General features: G+C 36.6%; 2 protein-coding genes across 7 annotated transcripts; both read right to left on the bottom strand.

The window, feature by feature from the left end:
* Positions 1–3,290: 3,290 nt before the first annotated feature.
* On the bottom strand, positions 3,291–7,202 carry LOC121223549 (uncharacterized). Its single transcript, XM_041105248.1, has 7 exons — positions 6,908–7,202; positions 6,396–6,697; positions 6,057–6,281; positions 5,953–5,979; positions 5,834–5,881; positions 5,218–5,247; positions 3,291–4,084 (listed from the first exon to the last, which is right to left on the bottom strand). Exons 2-7 carry the CDS (start codon positions 6,684–6,686, stop codon positions 3,611–3,613), a joined length of 1,095 nt encoding a protein of 364 aa, XP_040961182.1. The 5' UTR covers positions 6,687–6,697; positions 6,908–7,202; the 3' UTR covers positions 3,291–3,610.
* A 2,374-nt stretch (positions 7,203–9,576) lies between these two features.
* LOC107951721 (uncharacterized) lies at positions 9,577–13,374 on the bottom strand. Of its 6 annotated transcripts, none has more exons than XM_041105243.1 (7): positions 13,244–13,374; positions 12,750–13,083; positions 12,411–12,634; positions 12,307–12,333; positions 12,188–12,235; positions 11,568–11,597; positions 9,577–11,168 (listed from the first exon to the last, which is right to left on the bottom strand). In XM_041105243.1, exons 3-7 carry the CDS (start codon positions 12,465–12,467, stop codon positions 9,729–9,731), a joined length of 1,602 nt encoding a protein of 533 aa, XP_040961177.1. In that variant the 5' UTR covers positions 12,468–12,634; positions 12,750–13,083; positions 13,244–13,374; the 3' UTR covers positions 9,577–9,728. The 6 variants fall into 6 exon arrangements, with proteins under 6 accessions (XP_040961177.1, XP_040961180.1, XP_040961181.1 ...); XM_041105246.1 differs by having other exon boundaries at positions 12,750–13,051; positions 13,244–13,345; XM_041105247.1 differs by having other exon boundaries at positions 12,750–13,017; positions 13,244–13,330.
* Positions 13,375–13,713: the final 339 nt, after the last annotated feature.

Below are 13,713 nucleotides of genomic sequence, written 5' to 3'. Positions count from 1 at the left end.
TTTTCTCTCCCTTTTTGTTATATCAAAACAAATCAAAGTAAAGCTTAAAGAGAAAGAATGTAAAACAATATAGCAATGAAGTAACATTTGAAATAAGAAAATAAACATTTAAGGATCTCAAAATAGTAAGTAAAACAATGTAAAACATCCAAATAAAACATGAAAATCCATGAATGCAAAATGAGTCCTAGCTATCTTGAGGAGGCTGTGGTGGAGAGAATTGAAACATAAGATAAGCAATATGTTTCTCCAATGTAGACATCCTAGTGTCACGGGGCTAGACCTTTCGTCTCGCGATCCGTGCGGCCTTAGGCGATTCGCTCGTCCAAACTCGCCCAAGTCAGCCTTTACTCGAATGAGGATTCCTTAAGAACTCCTCCAAGGCACCAACTCGTACAGCGGAAGCAAACTTATGCCAAAAGAAGCTTATAAAGAACAAAAGAAAGGGACGCACACAAAGTGTTTGAGTAAATGCTCTCTATTCTCTTATTCACAAAGAATAATGAAACAATGAATGGAGTGTGTACAAATGAGGGGGAGGCTCTCTATTTATACTTGAGCTCCCCCAAAACCGACGGTCAAGATACAATTACATCGACGGACGAGATTAAAGTTTACCTACCATCAAATCTCTAAGAATATAATATCATATCTTCTAAGATTCCATATCTTAGATAAGATATGTAATCTTATAAAATAATATCTTATAAGATTCCATATCATATCTAAGATCTCTAAGATTATAATATCATATCTTCTAAGATTAGTTACCATATTAATCTAAGTTGCCATCTCTTCGCTATCGGGCCAACCAGGCTTCAATCTGACAGGCTTCTTTAGTATCTCATTGAATCGGGCCAGTTCTCGTGAGCCAAATGATCCCCATCTGAGCAATAGACCTCCATTGGATGCATTTGGTGCGATGGTCACGGGCTTTGAACTGCGGCCCGTGACATTCTCCCCCACCCATTCTCGCAACGCCCTCGTTGCGACTTCTGAATGGCACTGGCTTGATTCGTCTCGATCTCGTCTCGACGCCTTAGCCTTTCCCTTTATTTGGGACTTTTGCCTCGACTTTCGTCGCTTCTTAACTCTAGCCGTCCTACTCGTTTGTACATCTCGACGACAAGGAGTTATGTCACTCCCTTGCCCACATTCTAACTTCCCTCGAACAGAATCCTCATGATTCGCGACACTTGGCTTCGCTTTGCCCACAGTCTCTCGGCCTCCTTGCTCAAGAACTTCGAAAGGGCCCCTACGTTCTCGCCAAGTACACAAGTTAGAATGCAAAACACTATCAGAGTGTTTCGAATGTACCTTTGCATTTACTCGGGTCAACTGTCCCACATGCATCACTTCTTTTTCCTTGAAGTCCGATGCACCACCCACCTCTCCCATAGGTGGAAGCCTTGTCGATGACTCGGCCAACTCCGACGCTTCACTCGATTCGAGCCTCATTGTTCCTAGCTTCACTGTTTTCATCGCAACTTCTTCCTCTAAGTTCGATGACAAACTCACCTCTCCCTTGGGTGGAAGCCCCTCCGACGACTCTCTATGCTCGGACGTTGCCTTTCCTTTGACTACGGCTTGCTTTGGACAGTTCCGCAACTCATGCGGACCACGGCACAAGAAGCACTTTACTCGCTTCTTTTTGCTCCTCTTAGCCCTCTTGGCTTCGGCTTTACCCTTGCTCGAACCAAGCTTCTTGGGCTCCGTATCTGCTCGATCATTCCCATCGATAACAGACTTCCTCGGACACTTCCGCAACCGATGCGGACCATGACATAAGAAGCACTCGACTGGCTTCTTCTCGCTTTTGGCCTCCTTAGGTTCAACACCCCTTGCGCTCGAACCAAGTCCCAAGGCCTTACCCACCGGCTTCTTCTTAAGCGCGGATTTCCTTAGACATTTCTTCAACATATGTGGACCGTCGCACAGAAAGCATTTCAGCTTGTCTCTTTTCCTCTTGGGTTTCTTCTTCCCAACTCGTGGTTTCCCATTACCACCATTGTCGCCGTTGCCATTGCCATCCACACTATCTTCCTTGTGATCCATTTCACATACGCCCCTTCCATCGGACTTGGAAGACCCAAGCTTGCCATTCCCTTGACCAAGCTTCACTATGGATTCAACTACCGTCATGGCTTCCGACAAGTTTTGGACACCTCTTTGTTCCACCTCCTGTCTGACCCACGGCTTCAATCCCTTTTGAAAAGCAAGCAATGCTTCTTCATCGGTCACATTTGCAACTTGGAGCATGAGTTCCTTGAACTCACGAACATACTCCCCCACTGTGCCCCGTTGCGTTATTCCTTGCAACTTTGCTCGAGCTTCTTCCTCGGCAAACTCTGGGTAAAACTGTCCCTTCAATTCGCATTGGAACTCCTGCCACGTCCCAATCTCACCTTGCCTTTTATCTGTGGTCCTACGTCGCCACCATAAAAGCGCAATGTTAGTAAGAAACATTGAAGCAGTATTTACCTTAACCGCATCATCCACGATTCCTTTGGCACGGAAGTAGTTTTCCATCCTCCACAAGAAATTGTCCACATCGTATGCAGATCTTATCCTAGCGAACTCTTTCGGTTTCGGGACATCCTCGTTATTGAGTGCTGCACTTGACACTCCTTTCCCCACGGCTGCTTGACACAAGGCTAACTCTCCCTCGAGCTCCTCTATCCTTGTGCTCAAAGCCCTCGTCGTGGCTATTGTTTCCTCCTTCAAAGCCATCATCATGGCTTCGAGAGCATTGTTCCTCTCCGTCAGCTTCTTCCTTTGGGAATCTAGCAACTCTTGCACACTATCCCTGTGGAAAGTGAGACACTCGGTAACAAAGTCCCTTGACTGCTCTCTCAAGTCATCAATGCTTTCCCCAAGCGCATTGCTCGACTCTTTGGCGTCCTCCATGGACTCCTCAAGTTTCCCCACGCGTTCCTCAATAGCCGACAACATCTCCCTCAAAGACTTCCTCGCCCACCTTTGTTCAGACTCTTCTCTTGACATCCCAACGGTGCCTTCGAACCAACAGCTCGGATACTTCTTGGTTCGAACTATAGCTCTGGTACCACTTGGTTCGAACTCTAGCTCTGATACCACTTGTCACGGGGCTAGACCTTTCGTCTCGCGATCCGTGCGGCCTTAGGCGATTCGCTCGTCCAAACTCGCCCAAGTCAGCCTTTACTCGAATGAGGATTCCTTAAGAACTCCTCCAAAGCACCAACTCGTACAGCGGAAGCAAACTTATGCCAAAAGAAGCTTATAAAGAACAAAAGAAAGGGACGCACACAAAGTGTTTGAGTAAATGCTCTATATTCTCTTATTCACAAAGAATAATGAAACAATGAATGGAGTGTGTACAAATGAGGGAGAGGCTCTCTATTTATACTTGAGCTCCCCCAAAACCGACGGTCAAGATACAATTACATCGACGGACGAGATTAAAGTTTACCTACCATCAAATCTCTAAGAATATAATATCATATCTTCTAAGATTCCATATCTTAGATAAGATATGTAATCTTATAAAATAATATCTTATAAGATTCCATATCATATCTAAGATCTCTAAGATTATAATATCATATCTTCTAAGATTAGTTACCATATTAACCTAAGTTGCCATCTCTTCGCTATCGGGCCAACCAGGCTTCAATCTGATAGGCTTCTTTAGTATCTCATTGAATCGGGCCAGTTCTCGTGAGCCAAATGATCCCCATCTGAGCAATAGACCTCCATTGGATGCATTTGGTGCGATGGTCACGGGCTTTGAACTGCGGCCCGTGACACTAGCACCTAAGCCTCGAACTTCACCTCTCAAAGAGCCAAGTACGTTGAGTATAGCTGAAGTGTCGGCAGAAAAAATTGGATATTGTGGTGGAGCTTGCGCTGGAGGTGGAGCCGAATCACCTCCTTCAACATCTTCACCTTTATTATCATGGGGTCCGGCTTGAACATTCACTTTGTTGTCGTTTTCGGCATAAATTTCGTTTTTCAACTCATTCATTTTAGACCGTAATTCTTTTTCCAAACTTCCATGATCATCCGTTGCAACAACTTCTTTCCTATGTGGACATATAGAATAATACTGAAATAAAAAACACGAAGAAACATGTCATAGTTTAGTAAAAGTACCATGGAGAGTCCTATACTAGGAGCGAAATTGTATTTTTCCTCTCTCTATTCAAAAAAAGAGCAAATTAATCATTATGTGTTAAATCCAAGAGCAAACCAGACATTTCAGTTAAAAATTCTATTTATTTGTACTGTTAAAAATTGACATAGCTAACGAAATAACCATAAAGTGACACATGACGTGCCACGTGTACCTCATACGGGCATATAGACGCTAGTTTTTAAAAATAGAAATTGATAAAATTTTTAATAGAATAGCCAATTTGCTCTTTGATCTAGCTATAAGGACTAATTTGCCCATTTTTGAGTAAGGAGGCAAATTGTAATCCAACTCACACCTCTATGATACTTTTACTATCAAAATTTAAAAAATATGATAATACTAGTGTTACCTTTTTGGGAATATGGATTTTGTAGTTTCGGATTTCTTTTACTACATAAATTTTTATGGGAATATGGATTTTGTAGTTTCGGATTTCTTTTACTACATAAATTTTTATAATATCGTTGTGTATATGATTATGTACAAATCAAGCGGGATTCAATGTGTGATTTTGTACTTAAAAAAAATAAAAACATGAAATTTTAAAACAATTCATATTATGGATTTTGAAAATATACATAATTTGATACTTGAATTTGACACATTTTTTCAATATAGAATTTGTGTTATTTTTTAGTCCAAATTGATACTTGTATTTGACAAAATTTATATATTTTGGTACTTGAAAGTAATGATGTTAACTTTTTAATCTTTAATTCGGATTTTATGGTTAATTGATGAAATTTAATTGCTAATTATAAAATTTTATCAAATCATCTCTAAAATCCGAATTAAGCACTAAAAACTTAACACCATTACCTTTAGTACCAAAACATATAACTTCTTGTCAAATATGATATCAAATGCATCAAAAAATAACACGAATACTATATTAGAAAAATAATTTTAAACTTAAGTATTAAATTATATATTAAATCATTTAATAAATAATATTTATGTCTAATGCTATTTTCGGAATTCAAGTTTTCAAATCTACCGATCATCACCTACCAATTTCATTTATATATATATATATGCCATACCTCTTTTGCAAGAGTTTCCACGTCATATTCCTGAAATTTAGGAGAAATATAAACAAATTATTAAAGATGCAAATAAGGGCAAGTAGATATTGAAACCTGAAAAAAGAAGATATGGGTAGACAACAAATTCATCAAGAAATATGATTCAACATATATAGTCTTTTCAAGCTATGTGACTTGATGTTGGTGTTTGCCACATTTATGAATATTGATTAAAAATATAACTTTTGAGGTTTTCTAAAATGTATGACTTAAAAAATTTTAAATATATCAAGATTAAACGTGAACCCATATAAAAATATTCATACTCGAATCCAATTAATATAATTGAAAATGACTTTTTATTAAATCTAGAAAAGAAGTGTAGTAGATGAGAAAACATATTACATTGTGATTGGATTTATAGACGAAGAATGTACCAACACATATTTGAATATAGGTATATTTTCAAATACACAAATATGTATCCAATGCATAAACCCGAATCCAAACAAATAGCTGAAGAAAAATACTTTTTGCTATGTCTAAAAACAAGTTTAGTGGATAAGGACATGGGACTTTATTGGTACTATGCCCTACTATGTTAGTTAATATCAATGATAAGAAATGTGCTTACCTCATTATTAAGGAATACTGTCTCAAGTTTCTTTACTTTGTTCAACTCCTGAAAAACCAAGTTAAATCGTTAGATCAAGAGGATATCGAACTTAGTAATTATATTTTTACTGTGCTTACCTCAAGGTTGTTTGCTTTGTGCAACTCCTGAAAAACCAAAGTTAAATTGGACAATTAGATCATGAAACCAAACTCAGTAATTCGATTGGTAAACATTAGCACACCTGTAGTTGTCCATCTACACGATTGAGCCTCTCTTTTAGTTCGTCCATTTTCTGCATCGCCTCATCCTCTTTTAAACGGCCTGCCTTGAACTCGGTTTGGATTTCACTATTTTTCTCCTTAATTTTTTGGAGATCAGATAGCAGTGGCCATTTCTCTTCAATTTGATTGATGATGGATATAACTTCTGGACAGTTCCTTAGCCAATCCAAAAGTTTTTCCTTCACCTTTATGCCACCAAATACACACAAAGCAAGTGTCAAAGTAAGAGACGAGAAAATCTTTCTCATGGTTTTTGCTTCAGTTGATGTGAATGGGTAAGTTCAGTTAAGAGAAATTACTTTACATATCCTTCTGTTGATTTGGTCAGTGTAGATTTTCCCACTATGCTGTACAGTAAGCTCTCCCACACTCTCTTCTCCACCGGTTACCCGGGGCAGGCACTGCTTCTTGATGCCTCTTCCTTTTCCTTTATCTTTCTGATTTCTTTTCTTTCCTCTGGTCATCATCGAGCTCGAGGAATTCACCTGATAATGATCGGCCGATGGTTGTCCATCAGCACCATTTGGCGCTCCAGGTGTGGGTATCATAACGATATCCCTATGGCCACTGAGACTAGACCAATTCGTCATCTTACACGGATCTGAAAATTTTAACTCAAATCAAATTTCTGAATCTAAAACAATCAAAAGATTTTCCTAATTCAGAACAAAAATAGAAACAAGCAAGCAAGTCAAAATCATAAACTAACAAAACTTAACGGATATGAAATTATAAATTTAGCAAAAATCAAAGCAATACATGTACAGAAAGTGAGGGGAAATGAGTTAAGTGAATTGAAATAGCAACTCACTGCTTTGATGTAGTGTGGAGAAGAGAAGAGAAGGAGCTGCTGCTGCGTTAATGGTGAAGAAATGATGAAATCCATTGGAGAAGTTCTCAATTAAATAGAGGCTTAAAGTCGAAAGCAACTCGATTAAAAAGTTGGATCGAGAGAAAGAACACCAGGGATCGAGAGAAAGAACACCAGGGATCAAGAGAAAGAACACCAGGGAAGTGTCACATTTGACTTTTGGTTAATAAAATTACCATTAACATCCCTTTACTTTTTAAAATTTAAGATATTGAGACCTGAAAAAAGAAGATAAGGGTAGGCAACAAATTCATCAAGAAATATGATTCAACATATATAGTCTTTTCAAGCTATGTGACTTGGTGTTGCACATATTTATGAATATTGGTTTAAAATATAACTTTCGAGGTTTTCTAAAATATATGATTTAAAAAAATTTAAATATATCAAAATTAAACGTGAACCCGTATAAAATCGTGAATCTATCTAAAAACATTCATACTCGAATCCAATTAATATAACTGAAAATGACATTTTACTAAATTTAGAAAAGAAATGTAATAGATGAAGGAACATATTACATTTAGATTGAATTTATAAATGAAGAATGTATCAACACATATTTGAATATAGGTATATTTTCAAATACACAAATACATATCTAATGCATAAACTCTAAACCCGAATCCAAACAAATAGCTGAAGAAAAATACTTTTTGCTATGTCTAAAAACAAGTTTATTGGTACTATGCCCTACTATATTAGTTAATATCAATGATAAGAAATGTGCTTACCTCATTTTTAAGGAACATTGCCTCAAGTTTCTTTACTTTGTTCGACTCCTGAAAAACCAAGTTAAATCGAACTTAGTAATTATATTGTTACTGTGCTTACCTCAAGGTTGTTTGCTTTGTGCAACTCCTGAAAAACCAAAGTTAAATTGGACAATTAGATCATGAAACCAAACTCAGAAATTCGATTGGTAAACAGTAGCACACCTGTAGTTGTCCATCTACATGACTGAGCCTCTCCTTTAGTTCGAGCAATTCCTGCATCGCCCCATCCTCTTTTAAACGGCCTGCCTTGAACTCGGTTAGGATTTCACTCCTTTTCTCCTTAATTTTTTTGAGATCAGATAGCAGTGGCCATTTCTCTTCAATTTGATTGATGATGGATTTAACTTCTGGACAGTTCCTTAGCAGATCCCAGTGTTTTTCCTTCACCCTTATGTCATCAAATACACACAAAGCAAGTGTCAAAGTAAGAGACAGAGAAAATCTTTCTCATTGATTTTGCTTCGGTTGATGTGAATGGCTAAGTTCAGTTAAGAGAATTTACGTTACACATCCTCCTCCTGTTGATTTGGTCAGTTAACTTTTTCCCACTATGCTCTACAGTAAGTTCTCCCACACTCTCTTCTCCACCGGTTACCAGGGGCAGGCACTGTTTCTTGATGCCTTAATTTCCTTTAGCTTTCTGATTTCTTTTCTTTCCTCCGATCAACATCGAGCTTGAGGAATTCACCTGATAATGATCGGCCAATGGTTGTCCATCAGCACCATTTGGCGCTCCAGGTGTGGGTATCATAACGATATCCCTATGGCCTCTGAGACTAGACCAATTCGTCATCTTTCACGGATCTGAAAATTTTAACTCAAATCAAATTTCTGAATCTAAAACAATCAGAAGTTTTTCTGAAAATGTTACTTGGGAGGATTATATTATAAAAAATCTCAATTTTCAGACTGACAAAAATCATTTGGAGACAAGGATATTGTTATGGATTTATGATGAAAATAGCCTATCAAATTTTTATTATTTTTAAGAGGATTAAAGTGAAATTTTATCTTTACTAATTTAAAATTTTAAAAAATTTAAAGGATATAAATGAAAAATTTTCCATTTTAAGGGAAGCTGAGTCTGCCAGCCCTCTGGCTATGCCCGTGACGAAGGTCTTTGTACCAGGAGTTAGATTTACTCATGGGTAAATTAATCAATATACGTTAAATCAAAGATTAAATTAGTCATTCTGTTAAAAAATTTCATTCATTTTTTATTGTTAAAAATTAGTCATTATACGTTAGTATGAGGTACACTTGGCACGCCACGTGTAATTGCATGATTATTCCATTTGTTATGTTAGTTTTTAATAATAGAAATGAATAATTGTTTTTATAAAAATGACTAATGTATTCATTTTTCGAGTAAAGATCACCGATACCCCACCTAGCAATAGAGGTTTAGGAGTTGGTTGAAACTAGGATGGAAATTAGCTGAGAAATTGGAACTGAGCCATGGGGTTAATGACAGAAAAATCTAATTAGCTGAGGAAAGAAATTGTTAGTGCATATGTGGAGAATTAGCTATATTTTAGAGCTATCAATTACCCCAAATGTCTCTCCATATTATGTAATGCAAATACCATGAATTGCATTATGAATGAAATTCTAGAAATCGTACTCTTTATAGTTAAAATTTCTGTTATTTTGTTGAACACTTCACCTGCACCATAAATTATGTGACAAAATATTAACCCATTGTAGGGTGACGAGCATCAAAGCCAGAACGCAAATGTTACAATCCAAGATCAAACATGCTATCAATACTTGGAAATGATAAATTTTATAATCAACCATTCAATTTTTCTAGCCTAAACCTGATAAAGGAAATAACACAAACATAAAACATACCAATTCATTAAAATTTATATAAAAGACAACATTCCTGACACAATACAAACTCACTGAATTCGAATACCGAAACCATTCACTGAGTTCTTATAATAAAACTAATTATAGAAATATAGAAAAACATATGAGCATCACACCCTTCCACTCGCAACCTTATGAACTGAACCATCCTCTCCATAAATCATTAAGTAAGCATAACAGGCAAGACAAATATTATTCAACATGTCATCAGCAAGTTTCACTTCAAAATCTTGTTCCTTACCCATATTGAGCGTCGCGGCCCACTTTTTCAACTGGTTATAGCCGGAATCCTTAGGTGTACGCCAGTCTTCCATCTCTTTGATTGCGGCACAAACCAAAACTTCAATATTTTTATGGCCAAACTTAGTAGCTTTTCCACGATCCACTTCGATTAGAGCCGCGATACCTTTGAGGTAGTCTGGTGTTTCCCCATAGCGAGTTTTGTCCAATGCTTCTTGTAAGCCATGGAAGTGTGCAACTTCCACACTGTTGTTGTCTTTGTTAAAAAGGCCGGATAGCCAGGAACTATAATTACGCTTCAATATCTCCCCAGCCAGCAAACTTCCGTGGTCTTGATCAACAGTAATAGTAACATCATTCATTTCAGTACCTTGTACTCCAGCTTCTGAAACCCCGTCTCTTTTGTTGCTTCCACTGAGCATTAAGTTCATCTGATTATCACTGTGCGACAATGGTGGTGTGTTTGTATTGTATTGTGCTTCAGACGCCTCACGCCCACCCTTTTGAAGCATTCCACTAGTAATAGTGTTCCCCAATGGTATGAACTGAATTGAACCATCCCCTCCATAGATCATTAAGGAAGCATAACAGGCAAGACAAATATTATTCAACGTGTCATCAGCAAATTTCACTTCAAAGTCTTGTTCCTTACCCATATTGAGCGTCGCGGCCCACTTTTTCAACTGGTTACAGCCGGAATCCTTAGGTGTACGCCAGTCTTCCATCTCTTTGAATGCGGCACAAACCAGCACTTCAATATTTTTATGGCCAAACTTAGTAGCTTTTCCACGATCCACTTCGATTAGGGTTGCGATACGTTTGAGGTAGTCTGGTGTTTCCCCATAACGAGTTTCGTCCAATGCTTCTTGTAAACCATGGAAGTGTGCAACTTCCACACTGTTGTTGTCCTTGTTAAAAAGTCCGGATAGCCAGGAACTATAATTACGCTTCAACATCTCCCTAGCCAGCAAACTTTCGTGGTCTTGATCAACAGGAATAGTAACATCATTCATTTCAGTAACTTGTACTCCAGCTTCTGAAACCCCATCTCTTTTGTTGCTCCCACTGAGCATTAAGTTCATCTGATTATCACTGTGCGACAATGGTGGTGTGTTTGTGTTGTATTGTGCTTCAGACGCCTCACTCCCACCCTGTTCAAGCATTCCCTGGTAATAGTGTTCCCCAATGGTATGCCATGGGGACTTTTGTTCGATGCCAGAAATTGGGATATCCATACCACCAAAAGTTGACAAACTTTCATGACCACCAGTTGCAGCAACTCCTTGCGTACTTGGCACTGCAGAAATAAACTAAAACAACAAACATGGAAAACAAGTCAAAATTTCAAATTTCATTTACTACATTAATTGTCACGAAATTGTTGTGTATATGATTATATAGAAATCAACTGAGATTCAATGTGGGATTATGTACTTTGAAAAAAAACATGAATTTTTAGATTATTTACTAAACAACCATCCGATAATTTCAAATTATGGATTTGAGAAATAATTAAATTTATATTAGTGTGTAGAAACTCCATACTTAACACATAAATATTAGAAAAAAATATTAAACTTAAATATCAAATTATGTATTAAATCATTTGACAAATAATATTTATGTCTAATGCTATTTTCGAAATTCAAGTTTTCAAATCTACCGATCATCACCTACCAATTTCATTTATATATATATATATGCCATACCTCTTTTTCAAGAGTTTCCACGTCATATTCCTGAAATTTAGGAGAAATATAAACAAATTATTAAAGATGCAAATAAGGGCAAGTCTAAGATAACTTTAGATATTGAGACCTGAAAAAGGAAGATATGGGTAGACAACAAATTCATCAAGAAATATGATTCAACATATGATGCAAATAAGGGCATATTTATGAATATTAGTTTAAAATATAACGTTCGAGATTTTCTAAAATATATGATTTAAAAAAAATTTAAATATATCAAGATTAAACGTGAACCTATAAAATTGTGAATCCATATAAAAATATTCATACTCGAATCCAATTAATATAACTGAAAATGACATTTTACTAAATTTAGAAATGAAGTGTAGTAGATGAAGAAACATATTACATTGTAATTGGATTTATAAATGAGGAACATACCAACATATATTTGAATATAGGTATATTTTCAAATACACAAATATGTATCCAATGCATAAACCCGAATCCAAACAAATAGCTGAAGAAAAATACTTTTTGCTATGTCTAAAAACAAGTTTAGTGGATAAGGACATGGGACTTTATTGGTACTATGCCCTACTATATTAGTTAATATCAATGATAAGAAATGTGCTTACCTCATTTTTAAGGAACATTGTCTCAAGTTTCTTTACTTTGTTCAACTCCTGAAAAACCAAGTTAAATCGTTAGATCAAGAGGATATCGAACTTAGTAATTATATTGTTACTGTGCTTACCTCAACGTTGTTCGCTTTGTGGAACTCCTGAAAAACCAAAGTTAAATTGGACAATTAGATCATGAAACCAAACTCAGTAATTCGATTGGTAAACATTAGCACACCTGTAGTTGTCCATCTACACGATTGAGCCTCTCTTTTAGTTCGTCCATTTTCTGCATCGCCCCATCCTCTTTTAAACGGCCTGCCTTGAACTCGGTTTGGATTTCACTATTTTTCTCCTTAATTTTTGGAGTTCAGATAGCAGTGGCCATTTCTCTTCAATTTGATTGATGATGGATATAACTTCTGGACAGTTCCTTAGCCAATCCAAAAGTTTTTCCTTCACCTTTATGCCACCAAATACACACAAAGCAAGTGTCAAAGTAAGAGACAGAGAAAATCTTTCTCATGGTTTTTGCTTCAGTTGATGTGAATGGCTAAGTTCAGTTAAGAGAATTTACTTTACATATCCTTCTGTTGATTTGGTCAGTGTAGATTTTCCCACTATGCTGTACAGTAAGCTCTCCCACACTCTCTTCTTCACCGGTTACCCGGGCCAGGCACTGCTTCTTGATGCCTCTTCCTTTTCCTTTATCTTTCTGATTTCTTTTCTTTCCTCCGGTCATCATTGAGCTCGAGGAATTCACCTGATAATGATCGGCCGATCGTTGTCCATCAGCCCCATTTGGCGCTCCAGGTGTTGGTGTCGTAACGATATCCCTATGGCCTCTGAGACAAGACCAATTCGTCATCTTTCACAGATCTGAAGATTTTAACTCAAATCAAAAGTTTTTCCTAGTTCAGAACAAAAATAGAAACAAGCAAGCAAGTCAAAATCATAAACTAACAAAACTTACTCAAACGTATATGAAATTATAAATTTAGCAAAAATCAAAGCAAGAGATGTACAGAAAGTGAGGGGAAATGAGTTAAGTGAATTGAAATAGCAACTCACTGCTTTGATGTAGTGTAGAGAAGAGAAGGAGCTACTGCTGTGTTAATGGGGAAGAAAAGATCTTAAATAAGTAGAGGCCTAAGGTCGGAAGCATCTAGATTAAAAAGTTGGAGCGCGAGAAAGAACACCAGTGAAGCGTTGCCACATATGACTTGTGGTTAATAAAATTACCATTAACATCCCTTTACTTTTTAACATTTACAATTTAGTCTATACCTTATTTTTAAACTTTGAGATACCACAAAATGTAATACCTACCAGAACATATACGGGTCAAAATCCTCAAAATCATTGAAGACTTGTAATTTAAAAATATTTTAGTTAAATCGTTAAATCAAGTTTGGATTTTTGGATGGTTTTATAAATAATTTAAAATCATTTATTTGTTTATCCACATACAAATAAATTTTAAATTAAAATTTGACTATAAGACAAAAATTTATTTGTTTAAAAATGTTTTAAATAGAAGT

This window comes from Gossypium hirsutum, chromosome D11 (assembly GCF_007990345.1).
Source record: "Gossypium hirsutum isolate 1008001.06 chromosome D11, Gossypium_hirsutum_v2.1, whole genome shotgun sequence".
In the NCBI taxonomy this organism is placed as follows: Eukaryota; Viridiplantae; Streptophyta; class Magnoliopsida; order Malvales; family Malvaceae; genus Gossypium; species Gossypium hirsutum.
This window is presented reverse-complemented; position numbering and strand designations above follow the sequence as displayed.